Source organism: Cydia amplana, chromosome 17 (genome assembly GCF_948474715.1).
Source record: "Cydia amplana chromosome 17, ilCydAmpl1.1, whole genome shotgun sequence".
NCBI lineage: Eukaryota > Metazoa > Arthropoda > Insecta > Lepidoptera > Tortricidae > Cydia > Cydia amplana.
The window spans coordinates 922,533-946,721 of NC_086085.1; the positions used below are offsets into that span (position 1 = coordinate 922,533).

General features: G+C 37.6%; 1 protein-coding gene across 1 annotated transcript in view; it reads left to right on the top strand.

The window, feature by feature from the left end:
- Positions 1 to 1,339: 1,339 nt before the first annotated feature.
- The window catches only part of LOC134656034 (nephrin-like), a 37,634-nt gene continuing 14,784 nt past the window's right edge, over positions 1,340 to 24,189 (top strand). The window contains exons 1-4 of the mRNA XM_063511550.1: positions 1,340 to 1,478; positions 1,642 to 1,728; positions 5,424 to 5,627; positions 8,187 to 8,338. Of these exons, the coding sequence (XP_063367620.1) occupies positions 1,340 to 1,478; positions 1,642 to 1,728; positions 5,424 to 5,627; positions 8,187 to 8,338 (582 nt within the window). The remainder of the gene's footprint in view (positions 1,479 to 1,641; positions 1,729 to 5,423; positions 5,628 to 8,186; positions 8,339 to 24,189) is intronic.

Sequence of the window (24,189 nt, forward strand, 5' to 3'; positions counted from 1 at the left end):
TCATGCAACAACAGGCGATCTTATCACTGAAAAGCCTATCTATCAACATTACAATAAAAATTTTATGATAAAGGATTTTTCAATCATCTTTCCTCGCGTTGTCCCGGCATTTTGCCACGGCTCATGGGAGCCTGGGGTCCGCTTGGCAACTAATCCCAGTAATTGACGTGGGCACTAGTTTTACGAAAGCGACTGCCATCTGACCTTCCAATTTTCCTTCACCGAAAAGCGACTGGTAAATATCAAATGATATTTCCCACATAAGTTCCGAGAAACTCATTGGTACGAGCCGGGGTTCGAACCCGCGATCTCCGGATTGCAAGTCGCACGCTCTTACCGCTAGGCCACCAGCGCTTTTTTGATAAAGGATTTTTCTATAATTTCTAATTTATGTTTACGAAGACTTGACTCAACATTGTTTGATTTTCAAAAAGAACTGTTTTTATTGTATGAAATCATGTTTCTTTCATTAACGCTTAACATAGACTCATCCTTGCCGAAAATAACTTTGATATTCCAGTTAACCTACGACAAAGCTCAAAGAAATTAATTTCAGTCAAGTCCAGGCAATTTTAAACAATTTCCGTGTGATTAAGAAAATCAAAGACCAAAGTATTTGAGAATAATTTGACAGTTACTTAAATTACCTATTGACAGTTCTGACGGAATTACAAATTATATTTAGACGCGTAACTAAGTATTGTTGGTCGGAGTTGAAGTTTTAAGATCAAATGGCTGAATATTAAGCGATTTATATAGATCTTAAAGACGCTTTAAACATAATAATAAAAAAAATATTTTTCTCTAACTAAACAAAGATTACAAAATTAGTAGATCATTTACTTAATTAATTAGTAAATACATACATACAAATTCTGAATGCATGCATTCGTATCCGTCAATTCTTTTTTATAATGTAGCGATATTAAGGAATAAATGGCTTTTTTATTTTATATTATTTATTATTTACATACAAATTCAGTGTTTAGATTTCATAATGCATTGCATACGTTGCGTACGTGGGCTAGTGTGAACTTCGTTAAGTTTATTGTACGATAAGTTTTACTGCAAAACAGATTACCTAAATAAAAACATTTTTTCTTGGTCCGTTTTATGTAATTTAAACCTGTTTATCTAATCGAATATCTATCTATCTAATACCTTTAAACGAGCAATACTTGTATATTTATTTATATATATATTTCGGGGATCTCGGAAACGACTCTAACGATCTGGCTAGGTCTTATCTCTGGGAAAACGCACATTTTTGAGTTTTTATATGTTTTCCGAGCAGAGCTCGGTCGCCCAGATATTGTGCAATAAAGTGACATAACATAAGATGGTTGATGAAATCTTTTTGTCCTCAGCCCCTCCAAACCGGCCGACGATAGTGGACACGAAGACCAAAGACCAGACGCGGCTGCTACAGCCGTACAACGAGGGTGACACCTTGGAACTCACCTGTGAAACCTTCGGAGGTAGGTAACACCAGATTAAATGAACCGGCCGACGATAGTGGACACGAGGACCAAAGACCAGACGCGGCTGCTACAGCCGTACAACGAGGGTGACACCTTGGAACTCACCTGTGAAACCTTCGGAGGTAGGTAACACCAGATTAAATGAACCGGCCGACGATAGTGGACACGAAGACCAAAGACCAGACGCGGCTGCGGCAGCCGTACAACGAGGGTGACACCTTGGAACTCACGTGTGAAACCTTCGGAGGTAGGTAACACCAGATTAAATGAACCGGCCGACGATAGTGGACACGAGGACCAAAGACCAGACGCGGCTGCTACAGCCGTACAACGAGGGTGACACCTTGGAACTCACCTGTGAAACCTTCGGAAGTAGGTAACACCAGATAAATCCATACTAATATATAATATTAATATTATAAATGCGAAAGTGTGTCTGTCTGTTTGTCTGTCTGTATTCAGTATTCAGTTCTTTATTTGCGAATATAGACAAAAGCCATGCAAATACAATGATAAAATATCAAATAAATACTTAATCAATCAGTCAACAATAAAAACATTATAACAATAACAAAAACAAACAAAGAAGAAATCCAGAAATAAAACATTACCAACAGTTAACAAATAAATTAGATTGCTTAATTAATTGTAAGTATAAATAAAGTGAGATTGTCAAAACAGTTATAATTTGGTCCAGAATTTCATAAAATATTCGTATCAATAAGAAGGATTTAAACTATGTCAAAATATGAAATTAATTAAAATTGGCTGTTACATCTTCACGCTTAAACCGCTAAACCGATTTAGTTGTAATTTGGTACCTATGGAGATAGTTTAAGTCCCGGGGAAGGACATAGGGTGGTTTTTATCCCAGACATCACCGTTGAAGGGGGTGAGAAGGGGGGTGGAAATTTGTATGGGAAATCGATAAAAAGCAGATTGGGTAAAAATAAGCTGCCCAAATTACTAACTCCACGCAGACGAAGTCGCGGGCAAAAGCTAGTTAATAAATAAATATTAAAGGACTTCTTACACAAATCAACCTAGCCCCAAAGTATGCTAAGCTATGGGTGGTAGGCGACGATATATATATACTTATACAGTCCCTAGCCATTGGACAAAGCCGAACTGTACATATTTAAAATATACAAAGTATCATAACAATCGGTGTACCGGTTACGAAGAAATTAACAAATTACGATTTTTTTACTTTGGATAAGCCTGTATCTGTTAGTAGCGATACACAAACGCATACTATTGATAAATTGATCGACAGTATGCCGCGGCCTAAAAAAATGTTATAATATTTTTAAGCCACCTATAAAGCCTGTTTTACCGCTTGCTTAATCACCATTAATCATCCATCATAATCAGTATAGTAACTTTATATACCTCCGCCTAACACGTAAGCTAAAATGTTCACTCCTTTAGGTTCGCTGCAGACGGGTGAAAATAAAACATATCCACACGAGTAACTTATTTAATCTTGGAACTGATCAATCACTTGCTTCCATCTACGTGGTGGAAAAAGTTGGAATTTAGATTAAATATTTACCTACACGCATCTGAACTACGTAACTTAGTTTTTGAATAATGTATCTACATGTGGGTTGTTTTCTTAGAAATACAAAGGTTGTTTGCGTATAAATTCACATAAGAAATATGCATAAAATAAGAATAGGTTTTCTAGGAAACTTTGAAACTTCAAATTATGAATTGTACATTATTTCAAAATTTTTTTTAGCAAACTTCCTCAAATAGAAACAAGAATAGATCCGAGGTTAACAAATAACACACCATTTCCATTTCACTAGCTTTTTCCGCTTAGTTAGACAGATGAATTCAAGGAATTTTTCCCTTTTAAAAATAGCTATCGGAAAAAGATTTACCGTAAGGTACTTCAGGCACACGCTGTCTATTTGTTCAATATCGTAAACTAACGTAGCACGAGCACTGTCCGGCCGTCTATTTGATAAAACCGACTAACAGCATTCGCACTCAAATAAAACCACAAACCCCGCTGGGGTTTTATACGTGACTGCAAAAATTTCGATAGCGTGATGCAGAAAAACGTTTCAACGTGTCAACGCCATCTGTTTGATAATGCGGTAAATTTTATCTCTCCTGTCGTGCTTTGAATTTTGTGAATGTGTCAGACACGCCTGCCCATGGGAAATTCACAAGTCACTGCCGTTGCCTTGCCAGGGTTGCCAGGTGAGCGGAAGTGAGTTACCGTAATTTAGTGTCAAAATTATCATACCGATGATAAATATATCTATAAAATTACTTGCAAAATAAGCTTATAGCTTTCATATAATATATAAATCTCATTTAATTTGTGCATGCTGTGCTAGTTCTAAACGGTTTGAGGAAAATTTTACATTTTTAATGCCGATGCCAATTGTATCCTATTTCTCCTAGTTTCTGAGTGAAAGTGTTGTATTTGGGCTTTTTTTTTGTTGTCCCCTACATTTTTTTTTCAAATTTGGATTTTTTTTTGTTATTTCTACTCAGAATCACGAGCTCTGTCTATCCTAATAGGAGAAAAAAAGTGTCCCAAAATTTCCATACATTTTTCGATCTTTCCATTGCGCGACCGCCATACAAAGTCTATGAAAAATGGTGACGTAATGGAAATAAAAACCTTAGGACACTTTTTTCTCTCCTATTAAGATAGAAAGAGCTCGTGATTCTGAGTAGAACTAACATAAAAAATCCCAAATTTGAAAAAAAAGGGTAGGGGACAACAAAAAAAAACGCCCATTTTCGCCTCAAATAGTAGACTTGTTGAATGTTGGGTGTTATCGCCAGGTCTGAAATTGGGTATTGTAAATTGGATCGTACATGATACTGCATTTGCAGAAAGCGAAACGAAACGCCATTGTCTCTCTATCACTCTTCCATATTAGTGCGATAGAAACAGATGCAGCGTTTTGTTTCGTTTCTTTGCGAGCGATTGTCGGCTTAGCTAGTCCCCCTGTAGTGCAAATAATCATATAATGTAGGATAATTATCGTACGCCTGGCAACCCTGTAGCCACTTCGCGCCCGACAAAGGTGTGACAAGGATCGACTAATGGACATTTTAGTGTCTACCCGTGCCGGACGAGTGGGTTTGGTATTCGTGAATTTATTATGTCACTAGCATGTTTATTGTTCTATTCTGCATCTCGTATGTCTATTGTTGCATTCAGTTTTAAATAGTTGACGCCTTAACATTTATCATATTTACATAATGTTAATAACATGGTAAAATACGTATTTCCTTTGCTTGCGGCTTTCAACTCATGGCTACAATATTTACATTGAATATATTATTTAACCCTCTTATTCTTTACTAATTTATAATTAATATTATACTTATTTTAGCGATTACTCTAAACTAAACAAAAATTAAAAGTATAATTTCAAAAATCAGATTAAATAGGTGGTTTCTCATACAGTATAGCTGGTTGTGTATGTGTATACTACATTAACAAAGTTTATGTTAATAAAACAGCCAATTGACTATTGCCCTTTTTACACAAGGAAGTAGATAAGGCAAGCCATTAGCCAAAAAACAAATCTCTGCGGAAACTCCCTTAAAATTTCACAAGATAACATCGGTAAGGAATCGAGAGTGACATTTCGGTGAAACTTTAGGATATTCGCAAATCTCTTTCAGGAATCCCGTACGAATGGGGTACTTACATTTCAGGTTTAAATTTGAAATAGGTACCTATATATTTGAAAAGATGTTACTTTTTCATATTGATAATAATACATCTGATCTCCTCTTCACCTCTTCTTCTCCTTTTTCATCTTCTTTTTTTTCTTATGTTCACGTATCCACCAAAAAACCTAGCGTTTAAAGCCGCGTAACATTCATGGTGAGGGTACCGGTCTGACCAACTTTTAGGGAATCTATATACCTACCTGCCTACATCTGTCATTTTCTCTGCAGGTGACCCTCGACCCCGCCTCACCTGGTACCTTGAGAACACAGTCATCGACGACTCGTACGAGCAGCGAGGCGACGGCGTGACCGTCAACACGCTGGCGTTCCCCAACGTGGGCCGTCAGCACCTGAACGCACGGCTGGTCTGCCAGGCCGCCAATACCAACTTGGCGCCGCCGCAGACTAAGATGCTCATATTGGACATCAACTGTGAGTTTTCTTTTTAATTTCTTCTCAGTTTCTTTCAAGATACTGATTCCGTACCGTCACCGTTGAGCCGCAGTGTGGCCGCACCTTAAACCCGCTGCAATTTAATAAGCGACATAACAGTGCGTAAACAAGAATATTCACCGGTTGTTAGTTTAGAAACCCATCAAGGCATTTTGTTCATTATTCCCACGGAGCAAGGCACTGTTATGTGCACAATAACGGTAGAATATGGAACATTACCGCAGTTTAATTGGTAGCCCGAGGCTGCCACTTCAAACCTTAAGTAAATAGGTATATACTGTTTGTATTATAATTATTGTATCTTCTCTTTGTTCAAACAAACTGAAATATTATCACTACGAAGAATAGGTAGCTATTGGAAAGCTAGAGACATGTTCTGATTAACAGGTTACCTATGTATTTAATCTAGATTTCTTAGGATATGATTTGTCTGTGTAAAAAGTGACGTTGTCGAACTTTTTAAATGTCAAATTGCTCCCGTCAAACCCGAGTATGATAGACCGAGTGTTAGCGAAGGTCTCCGGTTCAGCTTGGCCAAAAATGCTTTTGTATGTCCGGATGTTCTCCTCTGCAGCTCAAATCGATTCTCGTTAAATTTAAAATTATATATATATATAATTTTTCAGTCGATTCTATTTTTTGAAAAAGACCTAGTACCTGCTCAAAATGGTGAAAAATGGACTTAAGAGCCAGTAAAGTCTATGGCATTTAAGACCATTGTGAGTTCGCTGTACTGACTGAACGAAGCAAGTATTTTCTATCTTAATCAAGCAATTATTTTCTATCTTATGGCAAGGTCTACAAAAAGTTTCAGTAGTCATATTATATTCTATGTTAGTATAAACGATTGTCACATTTGGCACTCGGCTATCTCTCTCAACTCGAAGCACTATCAAACATTTCAATATCATGCGTACTTATTACCGAATGGCTCACAAAGGCGCTTTTCCGCTCTAGGCCCGTAATTACTGCTTTACCGTCCACTGCGACGCCATTATTTAATTTCGCGTTGTCGGAGCCTCCTTAATTAACTGCGAATAACGAGCAGACACAAACAATTCGTTGCATCTCCGTCACATGCCGGAGTTAAGGTTTAGCACAGTATCTTATGTTTGATCACCATAGGGGTTTTTGTTGCGGGAATGATTTCTTGTATTTGTTATAAATTATTATTATTACTAGCCTATATCCCACTGCTGGGCAAAAGCCTCCCCCCTCGATCTCCATCTGTCTCGGTTTTGAGCAAACTCCGGCCAGCGTTTAAGAGCCCATCAAAGTGCACACTAGCGCCACTGCTAAATAATCGTGATTATTTAAATTTAACGAAATATATTAAAAAAAAGCGGCCAAGTGCGAGTCGGACTCGCCCATGAAGGGTTCCGTATTTAGGCGATTTATGACGTATTAAAAATAAAAATGATGAACAATTACGAAAAAACTACGTTTTCTTAAACCGTCTATTTTTTATCTCTTATTTAAGTTTAACAGCCTGTAGCTCCTAAAGTATTAATCGCAGAGTAAAAATAAATAAAACTAAATTTGTAGAAAATTTTATGTTAAAACTTTTGTCCGCAGTAATTACAATGCTATTCGTACAGATATTCGAGATATGAGCCAAAATATGAAAAAAGGTACCTTCAACCCCCTCCTACACCCTCAGCACACCCCCTACCTTCGAGGACTTTTAGTATGTTTATCTAGACATCATAAGGTATACCTGTACCAATTTTTAAAACTACACGAATTATTTCCGCAGATTGGCCAAATTTGGCTTAATTTGACGTGGCTATTAATAAAAAATACAGTGATGAAAAACGTAGTGTTTTTTTTCTAATTTGTTTATTGTACATTTTGAGGTTAGATGAAAATATCCGTATTATATGTCAATGGCAAACGTCAAATAAGCAACAAACGTAAAAGACGCACTTATGAAGCAGGAGATGGATGAATGGATGTCTGCATCAGTTGCCTGTTGAAGCCCAGTGGCGCCTTCAATAAATTTCTACAGTTTATGTAGCACTAAAGCTAAAACCAAGTCAAAGTACTGGTAAATCCATCCTATTTAAGCAGCGTGTGTGCCGTGCAGGCGGGTTATTCAGTAAACAATTCAGCTTTATACCGGCACTATCTTCTGAAGCGCTGTCGACGCTTAATGTGCAGCAAACATATGAGAAAATTATTCTGACGTTTATTACGCTTGTATGGCAAAAACGCTCAAGGAAAGCACACGCATTAGGCCATAGATAAATAAGTAAGCGTTTTCTCTCTACATATAGATAAAACTCCATTTTTGACCCGAACATGCATACCTACACGTACATTGCAATTTAATGAAATGCTTGTAAAAATTAAACTCAAACATTTACAATTCTTATTCCTTCCGAAAAAAATGTTTATCAAGCAGAAATTAAAAATTAAATAGCTACGTTGGTAGCAGCGATCGGATCTGTGTTCCGAAAGGTCGCAAGTTTTTAATCTTGTGTGTGAATTTTTCCATGTTTGCTTTAATACCATCCTAACCACACCAGTTGGTTCCAGTGCGTCCGCTCACGGCGGTCATCTTGAACAAAAGCGGCCAGCTACGGGCAGACCGACCTCAGGAGGTGGAGTGCCATTCCACGGGATCGAGGCCTGAGGCTGTGCTGACGTGGTGGAAGGGGGGACGCCAGATCAAAAGGGGGGTGAAAAACGTAAGTGCCTCTCAGTAACTAAGTACCTTAGCGTTTTGGGTTTACTTCTTTTATATATACTTTGGTCGTCATCATCATCTAGCCGTTTTCGGCGACAGAGACTGAGTTCTACTGCTGAGAACGTAGCAGGTCCGTGCGCTGGCAGGTCAGGTGACTGACGTAGCGAATGTGCGACCACACTCGCTGGAGCTCACCCCTCCGACATAATTGTAAATTATGGCCACAGGTGACCTGGCCTTTTGTTCGTTACTACAACAGCGAAACGCACGGCTAGCCAAGTATGTGGACACCGGGGCCTATAGGTGCTTGCAACTCGTTGAATATTTCCAAGACCAAAAAAGAGTTTGTCCCTTTATAGGTATCTATTAGTGATGTACACTATTGATTTGGCCGACTAGCCGACTAATCGGCGCTCGGATGGCCGATTAGTCGGCTAGTCGGCCAAATCATTAGTTTCGTCTGAGTTTAGTTCAGATGCACTTAAAAACAATTGTTTTACTCCTTTCGTCGCGCTACTCATCATAATATTATAGTAACGCTAAAAATAAAAAATCAATCCTAAGGCTATATTTCATACGACAACCGGACAATCGGAATCGGACAGAAGAAAGCGACCACACGGTCAATAATTCGAACAAAAATTTTCTTAAGCACCCTAAATAGGAATTTGGGTAAAATAGGTGCAAAGCTTATGGTAATTTGTTGTTTATTTCTTTTTGTCCTGTTTTTCTGCCACTTATAAAGTGCCGACTAATTTTGGTTGTTTTGCCGACTACTCGTCGACTGATCGCCGACTATTCGGTACATCTCTATTACCTATACATATAATCTATTGATTCGTCAGTTTAATCCGCGTCCTCTTAGCGCGATTAATCACTTCAATCGCTTGTTTAACCACAAGATACGGGGGTTGTATCTCGAGGGGGAAAATGCGCGTTGCCAACCCTTTAAAATCGAGTAGTATCTTTTTTTAAAGAACCTCCACTGCACTCCACATAAACCTTGGCGTGCCCAAAGACTTGGCGTTTCACGAAAGCAACTGCCATCTGACCTCTGAGGGGATAGAGCGATTAGAGAGAGGGGGGAAAATTTATCTAAAACCGACCGTTATAAGCGACCATTTTTGAGTTCTGTGTGAAAGAGACGGAAGATATAACATCTCTCTTTATAATTACTACTGCGTATCATGCTAACCGCACTGTTTCTCAGGGCTTGATTTAATTGTATCTCAGGCTCCGTTCACGCTTCAATATTAGATTTGATGAACGTTCAGAGAAATACTGAAGGTAGGTAACAATTTCTGATATAATAATATATCCTTACGACAAAAGATCGTAACTTCATACAAGCCTCAGTCGCATAATCCTTTTCGTAGTTTATTTACAATAGTTATACTGGATTAGATTGCATAATACATTATGTTGATTTTAGCGAAGTTGGGACACGATGTCATGCTCATGCAGATATTTGTACCGTTGAGGTTGTATACCGAAATATTTAGTTGTTCATATAATTATTATTTCGGTAGATTTTGCGAATAACAGTGTCATTGTGTTGGGTTTGAAAGATACACAGTATTTGAGCTACTACAGATGTAGTGCATAATTATTTTCCATCGTATTTTCACAGAAACGCACGAACGTGTCTTGCTAATTTCAGTCAGTCTTGGTACAAAAAGTAACGACGTTGACTGAAGTACCATGACAAATACGATCGTTTTCGAGAACAATTATGCACTACAGGTTTCGTTTTTGAACCACAGAGTTCCTATGAATGACAGCTAAACTGATATGATTTCATGTTATTTAAGCTAGTTTTTAATTTCTTTTAGTAATACACTGTATATATCTTGTTTGTAAATAAATTCAAATATAGTTTTGATATCAGTTGCACGTTCGAATTGGCCTGCGAGTCAACTTCGCCTTTTGCAGAGTAGTTCCTAGTGTTTGCATACGGTGCACGGCGCAAAACTACTATTAGCTCTAACATGTGCTGCATGATTTATGACTTTTATGACTATTATAATTTTCAGGTTAAATAAGGATCTAGCTTGAAATCTGCAGAAGATAGGTTTCGCCATTTTGGAAATGTCCTAGTGATCAAGCCACGGCTATCTGGATAATTATGTCTCTAATTTAACCTGTCGACTCCCACGATATGACGTCACCATAAGCGTTCTGGCTCATATATGAGCCGTGAGAGCTGACAGATTAAAAGATAATCAATAAAAAATGTTTTGTATATGCGATTTCGAGATGTTTCCTTTTTCTTGTTTCATACTTTTTAGAATGCACTTTTCAGTAGAGAGATGATTGTAGGAAGTTTGAAAGGAGTTCAGTTGGCGAAAAATGAAACGATAAACTTACTTGTAACATGATTCAATAGCCTGATAATACTTGCCAATTGCCAAAAACATTACCACCGTCGGATAAAAGCAATACATTTAGTGATTGCCAGGAGCATTGAAAACAACCCAATAATATAAACATTTCAAGGTACATTTGGAAACACGTCAATACGATGAATTATTTTGGTAGATTGTTATTTTCTTTTCAACACGCTTTACTTTTAAAAAGTCTTATCATTTCGTTTTTCTCCTTGAAAGTTCAATCTTAATTCCAAAACATAAAGTTGATTTTGAATGAGAAATTGTGAAAGTGGTGATTTGTATTTGTATGATTAACGTAGGCACAACAAATAATCCATTAATCAAACTAAATGTTGTATGTCCAATTTGAATATTTAAATGCTTTCAATAGACGGCTTACCGGGGGCAATTTGAATTTATACATTATTTATACACTACGAATATCTTACAAGGATTATTCACAGATGAGCTGTCATATATTTCCAGAAATAGGTACAGTTTACAGATGAACATTTTAAATACAAATACGAATCAACAACAACAACAATATGTAACAACCATAACAATAACACAACAACAAACAACACTACACAACAATATGTACTTAATTATCAATTTCTAACCTTTATCATGTTACTTTTGTATGTTTAACTAGTTTATCACGAAAAATAAATGATTTATGATTTTATGATTTATGATTTTAATCAATCTTGAAACTAACTACGACTAATTATAAATAAAGTACTCAGCACAAATTACCTGTTCGTCCCAGTAGCCGTAGAGACGTCCGGTTGTTGGTGCGCTGAGGCAAAAACCTTCGTTGGGGAAGTAGGTCGCCGCCTGCAAGAAAGGACCCTGGACCCGCGCTCCGGGTTTTTCCTAGTGCAAAGGTTGTCCATATACCTAGTTTATAAGTAATTAGCTTTTAATGTTAATAGCCTGCCTACACTATCGCATTGGGAAACTGTTAAGATAGCTGTAAGATTTATTAAATAAATAAATAAATAAATGTCCATCGCAATTCAACGCGGTAACGCAGCGAGTGTGATGGGCACCTTTGCGCCGGGGGTTGCGCGGGCTCTTTGAGTAGTTTTTATATTGCTTGTTTAATTTTAGATATATTTAGGATTCTTAGTTTTAATTTAGTTTATTTAATTAAAGTAAAATAATAAATCTTATCAAGATACAACTAGACAATTCCTCAGATTACAAAGAAGATAGTATGTCCAGTCGACGAAGATATGTTTACACTTTTGCACCTTACTAAAATGTAAACATATCTTTGACGTCGACTGTCCTAAAAAATTGATGTCCACACCAAGCACATTCTTACATTCGAAAACACCAAACCAACAACAATTTGGTCTACCTGTCATTAATACTCTACCTGGAGGCCAATTCAAATGCCAATCCATTTCGCTCGTACTTATACGGTCATTTTGTATTGGCTCGAGCGAGATGTACGGGCAAATGGTAACAAAATCCGCCTACATTACTCCGCCGTGTCCGAAGAGGTGGTGGAGTACGTTCGTCAGAAGACTGGCTACACGCTGAGGGTGCACCAGCTACAGTCGCGTCACTATGTGCACTTCAGTTCATTTGTGGTGCGCGTGCCGCGGCCGCTGCAGGACACCATCGCAAGCGCGGACTTCTGGCCGAAGGGTGTGGTATTTCGGCGGTTCCGGGGCAACCTGCCGAACCCTACGCCGAGTCAGACGACGCTACGGAGCCACGCTGTTACGTCGTCGCCCAAATCTAATATTTAGTTAATTTAATTTTTATGTATATTGTTTTTCTTTGAGTCTTTTCTTTTATATTTTGTAGTTTCACAGTGCCTTGGTTTTATACTGTAATGCTGTGTTACTTATTTGATCAATAAATAAATAATAAATAAATAAATAAAATTACACCATTTATATATCATTTTGATGTCAAAATGTGAGCTTGAATTGGCCTCTTGGTAACAGGTCCCGTCAAACTCCATTAACAATGGTATGTCTCCCATTTAATTCCATGTAGCGTTAAGCCAATTTAAATATTAACTCCGTTCCGCCATGCGCGAGTAAATAAATAAATATATAAATGTATTAAATCTCACATCAAGCTAAGTCGATTAGTGGAGGGTAGGAAGGTTGCAGGCCGAATAAAACTGCATTAATAATAAATTATTCAGATCCACTTAACTTAAAAAACTAATTCTAGTATTTGCTGCTTGCTTATTTTTTGTAGATCTGTTTGCCAATCGGCAAAGCTGCATTATATTGGGTTATCTAGTTAAGTAGTGTGAGAGAGATAAAACTAATGTTTTACTGTGTCAGCTATGAATTTGGAAGGGCCACATTTTTCTATCAATCTGGTTCGCTAGTAATCTGTTTACAAATCATTATTATCTTAACTCAACTTATAATCCACATCCAAATATGCAGGGAGACCGCGAAACTTCAAGAGTTTCTCCGAATCCAACATATACGCACAGGCTTAAACTATTATCCTGTAGATTGAGACAAATTAATTATTCATATCCAGTCCCAAGTCCTATAGGCTTATCACTTGTTCTCTTAAGCTAAAAGGCTGTATGTCTCTGAGATTATTATCGAGATACTACTTTTTACTTTTGCGTAACTACTGCGACAATTGCGAATATTCTCAGGGTGTCTTGTTTATTTAATTATTTTGGCATCGATTTCTGGTAATCTATTTAGAAATGGAAATGCGGCTGTGAGCTGGTTTTAATTATTGGATGCCTATTTGATGATTAATGATGGATTTGCATTGTTGTTGATCGTTTTACATTTTCAATTCTAATTGACATACAATACAATACAATACCATTTATTTCTCTCATATAAGCTTACAGTAGTTTACCAATTCGCTTACACGGAAAAATAGAAGAATGTGTCATTAACAAATTATAAATTCAAAGAAGTAAAACTCAAATACAGTGAAAACAAAACAAATAAAAATATAGAGCAGATAGGAAATCAAATACAAATAGCGGCATAGGCTTAAACAAAGTTAAAAAATTTAATATTAACTACCAAGTTCGGTATCGTTTAGAGCAGAACAGTTATTAGAAGTAATAAAATTAGCTTTCGGCTACATCACTGTTTCGAACTAAAAGTTTAAGAGGATACGGGAGCTGAGATTTAATATTTTTGGCGAAAATATGCGTCTCGCTAACGGAAGCGGCTCCTAAAACTAGGTAGTGCGACAAGGACAACGCCAGGTTAGGAGAAAAATCCTGCGTAAAAATCTCAAAAAACGAGGTTTCGTTGGTACTCGACTGTTTCCTCCTCCAAAACTTAACCAAATGTAACGAAATTTTGAGATCTGCAAAATTTTGAGAATGCAGTCGACAATACTGCAACAGTAACGCTGTATGTAGTCTGAATCTGAACGGTACCTTTATGAACAAAAGCATTAGCTGCTAAATCGAGAGTTTCTCAGAATTAATTCAATAAAACATTCCTCCCTTTAACGTGTGCGTTTGCTACTCGTAAATTGAAATTACAAAAGCGTCAGCGTGTTCGTCAGGAAAATAAGCCTGGAAAAGGATACATTATTAGGTTGTATGAGCTAGGTTTCTAGGAATGACACTACGTTATAAACTGAAATACATGACATATATATTAAAGAAAAAGTGACGAAGCACTCCTGTGGTAAAGGCCGGATTCGAACGCCGTCTTTAGAAATCCGGGCTAACGCCTTGAACCCCTTGGCTACCCCGCCACGGTGGAACCCGTCCCAATTTCTCGACTATATGCCAACTTACTAAGACTAGGCGGCTTTGACCGACTCTAAGGGCAAGCAATATGCGCTTGCACCTCCTATACGAATTCATTTTATAGTAGTATGACTACTTAAAAACACATTTTTTTTTATTTGGTTTGTTCCCTAGTTGTTTAACAAGAGCTTTTGTTTAAGCGGAGTAGTCTCTAATTTGGGTCATATTTCGCCCTCCTCAAGACGAATGAATACTCGTATCCTTATCATATAATTATGATCGCCATGTTGGGGTTTCCAACAATATTCCGTCACCCGATAATGTGAATTTAATTTGGAGTTCGTGCGTCCCACTTCTGAATTGAAACTAGCACAATTCGAAGGGTTACATAGGTATTTGTTGGGTTTACAGTCTTAGGCGGTTAACATACTGGTGCCGATTCCAATACCCGCATTAGTATGATAATCGCGTAATAAACTCGATCCTGCATCATACATTTTATCTTAACACAAATAAAATATGTCAATTTTAAGTTTCAATTACTGCATTTTAAAGAAATTAATTGTGGAGAAGACTGTCTACAAGCTATTTCTTTAACTAAAAACGTCACTATTGACACTGACAGATCGACGTCGTATCGCTGTGACATCTTATAAGCATTATTCGAATTGGGCCGACAGTTAGTAAGTGAAATACCCTACAATATTTTATTGAAATGTCAGTGTCCATTGTGAACGCTTGCCTTTCTATCGCTAGCTTCGATAAGATCACTACTATGTGACGTCATGCAACGACAGATTTATTACTTTTCTGGTTGTGTAGTTTTTGACGTTTTACATTATTCTGATTGAGATTGGAGATATAAATAATTAAATATTATTATAGGACATTATAGATTGATTGACAGAGTAAGCTCAATAAGGCTTGTGTTGTGGGTACTTAGACAACGTATACTCAAACGGATGGACCGATTTCGATTGTATTTTTTTGCGTGAAAGCGAGTTTCTTTGCGGTATTTCTTCACTATATTTGGTAAAAATCTATCCAGCAGCAGTTTGAAGAGAATCAGATTTTTTCGGAATTATAATGCGTAGGGAGTTTTTATTTTTTTTGATTTAATAGTTATATATCTTGAACACAATTTCGTAGTTCCTTAAAATTCCTTAAGATTCACGTTTGAATATATTTTCTGGTACTCCAAGGCTAGGAAGACGCGTTAAGTCGAGATTAATTCCGAGCATCTCTTCAGCGGCATTCTGAGGGCCTACCGCGAACCACGTTCGACGTGTTGCCTCTCTGTCGCACTTGTAAGTTCGTACGTAAGTGTGACAGGGAGGCAACACGTCGAACGTGGTTCGCGGTAGGCCCTCTGGCTCCCGACGTCGCGTCGCTTTGAAATGCGTTGCGAGTGTGGATCACGACTGGATTGGGTACTATTTGTTTTTTTCTTTGAAGTGAAAACTTCTTTAGCGGCGCTGTGGACTTTTTGAGATGGGGAAAAATGTTAAACTCGCGACAGGACGCGTGACCGACAGATTCGACAGTTTCAAAATTCGTAAGACGTGACCTGATCGAAAAACTGTTACAATGTCATTGAGTTTTCACTTCTGCCGGCATTCCCGGAGTGCAACCCGTTTTTAGGGTTCCGTAGCCAAATGGCAAAAAACGGAACCCTTATAGATTCGTCATGTCTGTCTGTCTGTCTGTCCGTCCGTATGTCACAGCCACTTTTCTCCGAAACTATAAGAACTATACTGTTGAAACTTGGTAAGTAGATGTATTCTGTGAACCGCATTAAGATTTTCACACAAAAATAGAAAAATAACAATACATTTTGGGGGTTCCCCATACTTAGAACTGGAACTCAAAAATATTTTTTTCATCAAACCCATACGTGTGGGGTATCTATGGATAGGTCTTCAAAAATTATATTGAGGTTTATAATATCATTTTTTTCTAAACTGAATAGTTTGCGCGAGAGACACTTCCAAAGTGGTAAAATGTGTGTCCCCCCCCCCCCCTGTAACTTCTAAAATAAGAGAATGATAAAACTGAAAAAATATATGATGTACATTACTATGCAAACTTCTACCGAAAATTGGTTTGAGCGAGATCTAGTAGTAGTTTTTCCATGTATCTGTTTTGTTTTTATTTTAATATTATTATTATAGTTTTTTTATGTAATTCGACATTAAGAGACCTTATACATCTCTAAGTAATTGTATTACGTTAGTTTGATTTGGTAGTTGTAGTTGTATTTAATAATTGTTTATGTATAATTATCAGGGATGTTGCGAACATCCGCATCCGCATCCGCAACCGCGGAACTTCCGCATTATTTTCAACATCCGCATCCGCATCCGCATCCGCATCAAATCGATGCGGATTTAATGCGGATGCGGATGTGGAACAGGTCGGTACAGAAACGCCTTAGCATCGGCGTAAGTGCTAGACTGCTAGGTAATTTAGTCATTAACCAAAAAAACCTATTAGAAATCAGCAGTCAAGCGTGAGTGGGACTTAATGTACGGAACCCTTGGAACGGGAGTCCGACTCGCACTTGGCAGGTTTTTTGAAATAAAAATTACTAAAATGTAATATTTGACGTTTTTTATGGTGCTATCTTGACATCCGCATCCGCATCCGCATCCGCGGATGTGAGCCTTAAAAAATCCGCATCCGCATCCGCATCCGCGGATGTCAAAAAATCGGCATCCGCAACATCCCTGATAATTATTATTATTTTGCTTGTATGTAAATTCAATGTTGACGTGTAAAAGTGCCCTTGTGGCCTATTTGCTGAATAAATGTTGAAGTTGAAGTTGAAGTTTTTTTTTAATACGTCATAAATCGCCTAAATACGGAACCCTTCATGGGCGAGTCCGACTCGCACTTGGCCGCTTTTTTTTCTACTTCAGGACTTCAATCTTTACAAGCAAATTCGTAAGAAAATTTAATGACTGACAGTGATATCTAAAGGATGACTCACGCTAGATCGGGCCGGAGCTTCCGACTCTTCGTTTTCTATGGAAAGCACCACGTGATCACCGATTGGCTGTCATAGAAAATGACATGTCGGATGCCTTGGCCCGGCCCCGGCCCGGTCTAGAGTGAGTCATTCTTAAATCAACTTCATTTAAAGCGTGGGCCGAGGTTGCGGTGAAGTCTACTTGTCTAGAGGATCTAAAGACAACTGCTTAGCAGGCGTAGGCAGGGTCACTGCCGGCTATCTATTAGGCGTTATGAGTGTTGTTAGGGTTGTTATGAGAGCAAGTAGTATTTGATACAGCATCTACGGGTAAAGTGCTCTGACCGCGGCCGTTTTTATATTTATTTACTTTCAGACTTGTGGATTTTTAATCTGTCTCATTTTTTTGTACATATTTCTCAATCCGCAATTTCAGACCGGAAATGTCATCTTTCGAATAATCCTACTACTTAATATTATGTCAATAATGAATTTATATTAGTTTCTTAATAACGCAAATACGGATGCAAACATTTCAATGAAAAATATACACAGGTAAGTAAATAATAGCTTTTAACCTAAATTGAGATATTTAAGTATAGGATGTTTGTCCGTTGGCTCACTTCTGCAAATGCCCCTCTCTAAAAGAAAATGCATGATTTACTAATAAAACATACCCATTCCAATAAATAATCCAATCTAATGCCTATTTTATTTAATCACTACGTTAATAATGATACTATTTTTTTTTGGTGGCCTGCTAAAATATAATTTTTGTATATCATATATTATAACTTACAAAAGTATCTTTCTCGTCCACACATTTACAACTGCTTTCATTTCTCATTTTATATTCAAACATATTTGCTTATTTTTCACAAGACCACTTCAGGGGATGATCCCTTCGGGTTTCACAAATACATAATAAGGGGCTTCTACCTGTTACGGCCCGTGTATTTGTATTCAGAACAGACTTTCTGTTACCGTTGGCCGAGTTAACAACTGCGAGTTGAGCTCTCAACACATGGCCTTGAGATCTATAAAGGTCATTATTACACTGGCTGGTTCGAGCTGTCAACACGCCAAGCGATGGCAGCCTCCAGGTGTGTGAGGGGTTTTAGTTATCCCAACTAAAAAGCTTAAGTTTCATTACACTTGTTGGACATACCGCGTTTTGATGGCGTCAGGAACTGACGGCCAGTTTGGCTATGCGAAGAATATTTTAGTGGTTTTATATACTAAGCAACGTTACGAGTTGTTCTTGTTTTAATCAATAGATGTTAGTCGCGTTGGTCACGTGGTTGTTTATTAATACTTTTTTTAAATTGAGTTTTACCGGGCCCACGTTGGGCGCCAATTAAAGAGTTTTAACGAAAAGAAAAACATACGATTGCGAAATATGAACACAGACGCTTTTTATCTCGGTTTTTATCAGTCACTGACAGGTCAATTCGAACGTGCACCTGACATCTAACAGATATTTGAATCACATTGGAATCATTTGCGTTTGTAACAGCGCCACCTTTTATGAAATTTGGACATCAAATTTAACATAATCATAGCATTCATTCATTCTGTCATTAAGCCTTGCAAATATCGGTTTGATGTCTAGTGCACAATCGAATTGGCCTGTATGGGTTTGTAGTGTTGTAGATTGCCGATTGAAACGCAATAATATTTCAAACGATGACAAAACAATTTTGAATGAAATATGGTGGGTTTTTATTCTTCTATCTAGCAAAATATAAAAATACATGAAACACCGCCGACGCCAGCCGTACCACTCCTAAATTATTAACCTACATCCGCTGCAAGCCAGAATAGTGCACTAAGGGAATACCTAGATACATGACTAACTAAACACTTGCTACACTAAGCATCCGACTCATTAGGCCGTTTATGTCTAGGTAAATATAAGGCTGGGTGTGCACGGCAACACCACAGCAAATAGTCAAAATTAGGTATTTGCTGTAGTTGATGACTTTTTATTTTATTAGCCTGGTTTAGTGTCCCACTGCTGACCAAAGGCCTCCCCTTTCCTCCACTCAACCCTGTCGTTTGTACTTTCCCGCCAACCCGGATAAAATGCGTCCAAGTCGTCCCGCCATCTCCTCTTCGGTCTGCCTGAACCCCGGCTTGCACCATCGATGGTGTTCCGTAGGTCCCACTCGGTAGCCATTTCGGCCCACCTTTCAGGGTGCATGCGGCAGACATGTCCCCGCCAGACTACATACACATACAGACAAGACAGACAGACAGTTGAGGACTAATCTGAAGAAATCTATACAAGGGTACAGTCAAGGTAGTAACAGCATCGGCACGTACTTACAGTCAGCAATACTATAGATTAGAGAAGATTAGACGATTTATTTCATGAAAGACAATTACATAATAAATTTGCATTGATGTCAAAAATATAAGAATTTCTATCATGATCGTCAAAATAAAAATGAAAATAATAACAATACTAATGAAATAAAATTATAGCTCCAATAAGGACTGTCAACACAATTATAATATTATTAGCTTAGAACCTTTGCATACAAATTTATATTCAGGGGGGTAGGTACCTTTTCTCTGCAGCTTTACTGTAAAAATCTCCATCTTATTACCAGTATAGTCAATTTCACCTAAAAATCTGAAAATATTCAAAATAAAAACTTCTGTTTATACGTTTTACAAGGTTTTATCTAACTTTTGTTAGTATCGTGAATATAATAAATGATGGTTGAAAGAAAAGCACAGTCGGCGATAAGAGCTTGAATCAAAAATGAAATTATTAACAAAAAACTTATTTCACAAAGTGTGTTGCCGTTGTGTTGTTCTGAAGAAAGTGTATCTGTAACAACTTTTAAGTTATTTCGCTTTAACTGAACTGTGATGCGGTGGGCAAAGTTATGTTAAAGGGCAGAGTTTTATACTTTAACTGTAGCTATGTACTTAAGTAAACACGACAATACACTGTGTAATAAGTTTTATGTTAATAATTTCATTTTCTTCACTTTCTTCAGAAAGTGTATCAGTAACTACTTTTGAGTTATTTCGCTTTTACTGAACTGTGACGCGGTGGGCAAATTTATGTTAACGGCAAAGTTTTATACTTTTACGGTACTATCAGAAACGGCGAGCCCGACTATATTAGGTAACTGTTCCCAACAACCCCACAATCGCCGAACTAGTTGAGTTTGTTCTTCTTTCAGTTCGTTTAGGAACTAGGATCTGCACCGTGTGCCGCGGAACTTTGAGTTTGTTGGAGTGTTCCATTCGTTATAAACGGAAGGGATTGCATACGATATGGCTCTTTAGTTTCTGCGGTTAGGATAATTCTCTGTACCTATTTTATAAACAGCATATAAAGATGAAAATAAAAGACGTTTCAGCTGAGTTGCACCAGCTGTGGTCACGGAAAGACCGACCCGTAGCCCGTAGGTACTTAAGTACGGTGTACGATACAGGTACAAAAGAATATAACTCCAAATATTTCTGTACAAAGTGGCCTGTTCAATTTCCTTGAGTGCAAACGCTGCGCTGAAATAAAATAAACTGATGTTGTTGATAGTAGCGATGCAGAATCGTGTTTAAGTGTGTGAGGGTATATGACCAGCGACAGCATCGCGACTGTATCGCGACCTTTTTGCGACTGCTTCGATACTGAGTCCCTGCAATGTGCCATGTGCGACCTCCAATACATAATATAGAAATAAGTAAGAACTGGGTTCTGACAAATATGGAACCAATCTATATGTAGGTATATACCTATTTTCAATTAAAAAAATAATTTTCAAAATCGAATGGAAGCAGAAAACATAGGATTAGTACATTATTTATTTATTTCGAACAACTAACAATTAAAAACTATAATAAACTTGAATTAAATCTAGAAATAACAAAACACTAACTATAAAATATACAAGACAAAGGTAAATGATATAAAAGACATATATTCCGAGAAGAAATTGTAGAAATTAAAAAGTCGTAACATTGTAGTGTCGTCCCGTTCTCTTAGATTGATTTGAAAGGGACGACACTACAATGTTGCCACTTTTTAGGGTTCCGTAGCCAAATGGCAAAAAACGGAACCCTTATAGATTCGTCATGTCTGTCTGTCTGTCCGTCTGTCTGTCCGTCCGTATGTCACAGCCACTTTTCTCCGAAACTATAAGAACTATACTGTTGAAACTTGGTAAGTAGATGTATTCTGTGAACCGCATTAAGATTTTCACACAAAAATAGAAAAAAAACAATAAATTTTTGGGGTTCCTCATACTTCGAACTGAAACTCAAAATTTTTTTTTTCATCAAACCCATACGTGTGGGGTATCTATGGATAGGTCTTCAAAAATGATATTGAGGTTTCTAATATCATTTTTTTTCTAAACTGAATAGTTTGCGCGAGAGACACTTCCAAAGTGGTAAAATGTGCGTCCCCCCCCCCCTTTAACTTCTAAAATAAGAGAATGATAAAACTAAAAAAAATATATGATGTACATTACCATGTAAACTTCCACCGAAAATTGGTTTGAACGAGATCTAGTAAGTAGTTTTTTTTTATACGTCATAAATCGCCTAAATACGGAACCCTTCATGGGCGAGTCCGACTCGCACTTGGCCGCTTTTTTAATTTCTACAATTTCTTGTCGGACTGTCATTATGATTCGTACTTTTTGCATCAATGGCTAAAATCAGTTAAATTTAAAATGACTTTCGTGTAGTATTTCGGTGTCATTTGACTTCATTAGAATTCCTTCCCTGTCAGTCGTTTACTTTAACTTATTTGGCCCGAATCGTTCGAATCCTGATCGAATTCCTGTCAGTGACGTCGTTATAACAAGGAACGTCACGATTATACATAACGATCAGGAAACACGTTAATGGGCTAAGGTATCGAGGTTTTAAGAGGATAGGGACATTCATAATTCTTTAATGCAACCATGGATGGTACAGTATAGATCTCGGCGGCCGCTCGTAAGATCAGGCAGATCGTAATGTTCCTGTGTAATGTTTTGACGCTAGTAACATTAAACCAATATATAGGTAGGATAGGTTCGTTAGGTTGCTTTAGATGCCCGAAGGGTAAACTGCCCAGAAATAGGAGCCCCGCGTAGCGGGGCTCCGTCGACTCAGGGAACGGGTCAAAGATTTTCACGTTTCACGATATGCCTGATCTTACGATCGGCCACCGACATATATCTATGTCGTATTTGATATCTCAAATATAATATACAACGTCTCGCATAGCTGTAAGCCGAAAGGGAATAACGTATAAGTATTTTATAAAAAAATTAGGTCATAAATCAATTTCATTTATTCATACAAACGTACTCGACTCTCATCCCGTAGTTTTTCAACCTAGCCTAGAGCAATATTTTTTTTTTTTCAACACAGAATTAGGATTATTAATATCTGTGTCGCACTGTTTTGCTTTTTAGGGTTCCGTACCCAAAGGGTAAAACGCGGGACCCTATTACTAAGACTTCGCTGTCCGTCCGTCCGTCCGTCCGTCCGTCTGTCACCAGGCTGTATCTCATGAACGCGATAGCTAGACAGTTGAAATTTTCACAAATGATGTATCTCTGTTGCCGCTATAACAACAAATCCTATAAATAAAATAAAATAAATATTTAAGGGGGACTCCCATACAACATACAACAAACACGATTTTTTGCTCTATTTTTTGTTGATGGTGCGGAACCCTCCGTGCTCGAGTCCGACTCGCACTTGGCCGGTTTTTTCCTTGATTTTAGGCGCTAGAGCACTTCAAGCATCGCAAAAGCGGCGAAAAATCTGGGGGCACGGCAGTGCCCCCGCCAAGTCGAGCGCGAAGCAAACACTGCCGTACCATCCTTTACTGGAACCATTTCGCCGCATTTTCAGGCCCCTATTTGAGAACCTCTGGATAAGACCAGAACGCAGAAATTTTCGTCATCCAGTAAGCTATAATCACATACTTAAAATCCAAAATTTCAAATCTGTAGGTTATTTAGTTCCGATTTCCGAAGTTAAGCGAAAGCAAAGTTTCGCATTTATGACACAAACTCACTCATGATCATCAGGATAGAACTAGTACTTCCCATAAACTCAGAGAGCTGAAATTTGGTACAGAGTTAGGGTTTAATGGCCACATAAAGGGAAAACCTAAAAATATTGCAATATCAGTCACGTTTTAAAGATCTAAGAACTGCATAAGTAAGTTTGTAATCCCATATAAATGTATGATATTACAAAGTTACTGTTGCAGTTCCTACAAATACAGTGAAACCTGGTTAAGTGGGACCTGGATAAGTGAGAAACCTCTATAGCTGGGACTCATGGTGCGGTCCCGTCACTTTAGCACTGAATTACCTCTGTTACTGAGATAAAACGAACCTCTATAACTGGGATTAGCTGTTGTGATTTTATAGTCACATTTACCTCTTTTACTGAGATTATATTTATAAGATTACATTTTCCTAATTGTTTTTTTAGAATTGTATAGAAATTCACCTCTGTATCTGAGATAACGCCAATCTATGACAGACTTGGACTTTATTGATCAATTTCCGTATTCTTACTAACTCTTAGTCTATGCACAAATTCCGCATTTGCTTAATTGTGTCTAAACGACTTCAAGTTTCATTTAGTTACTTTATGTAGTTAAAAATATCGAAACGAAAGCTGAAAATTTGATAAGTGACACGAATAAACAGATTTTCATTTAATACATTTCTAAAATGCAATAAAGTCCGTATCAAATCATACCAGTTCAAAAAATCTATCCTTTGGAGAATCATTCAAAATAAATTCAAAGAAAT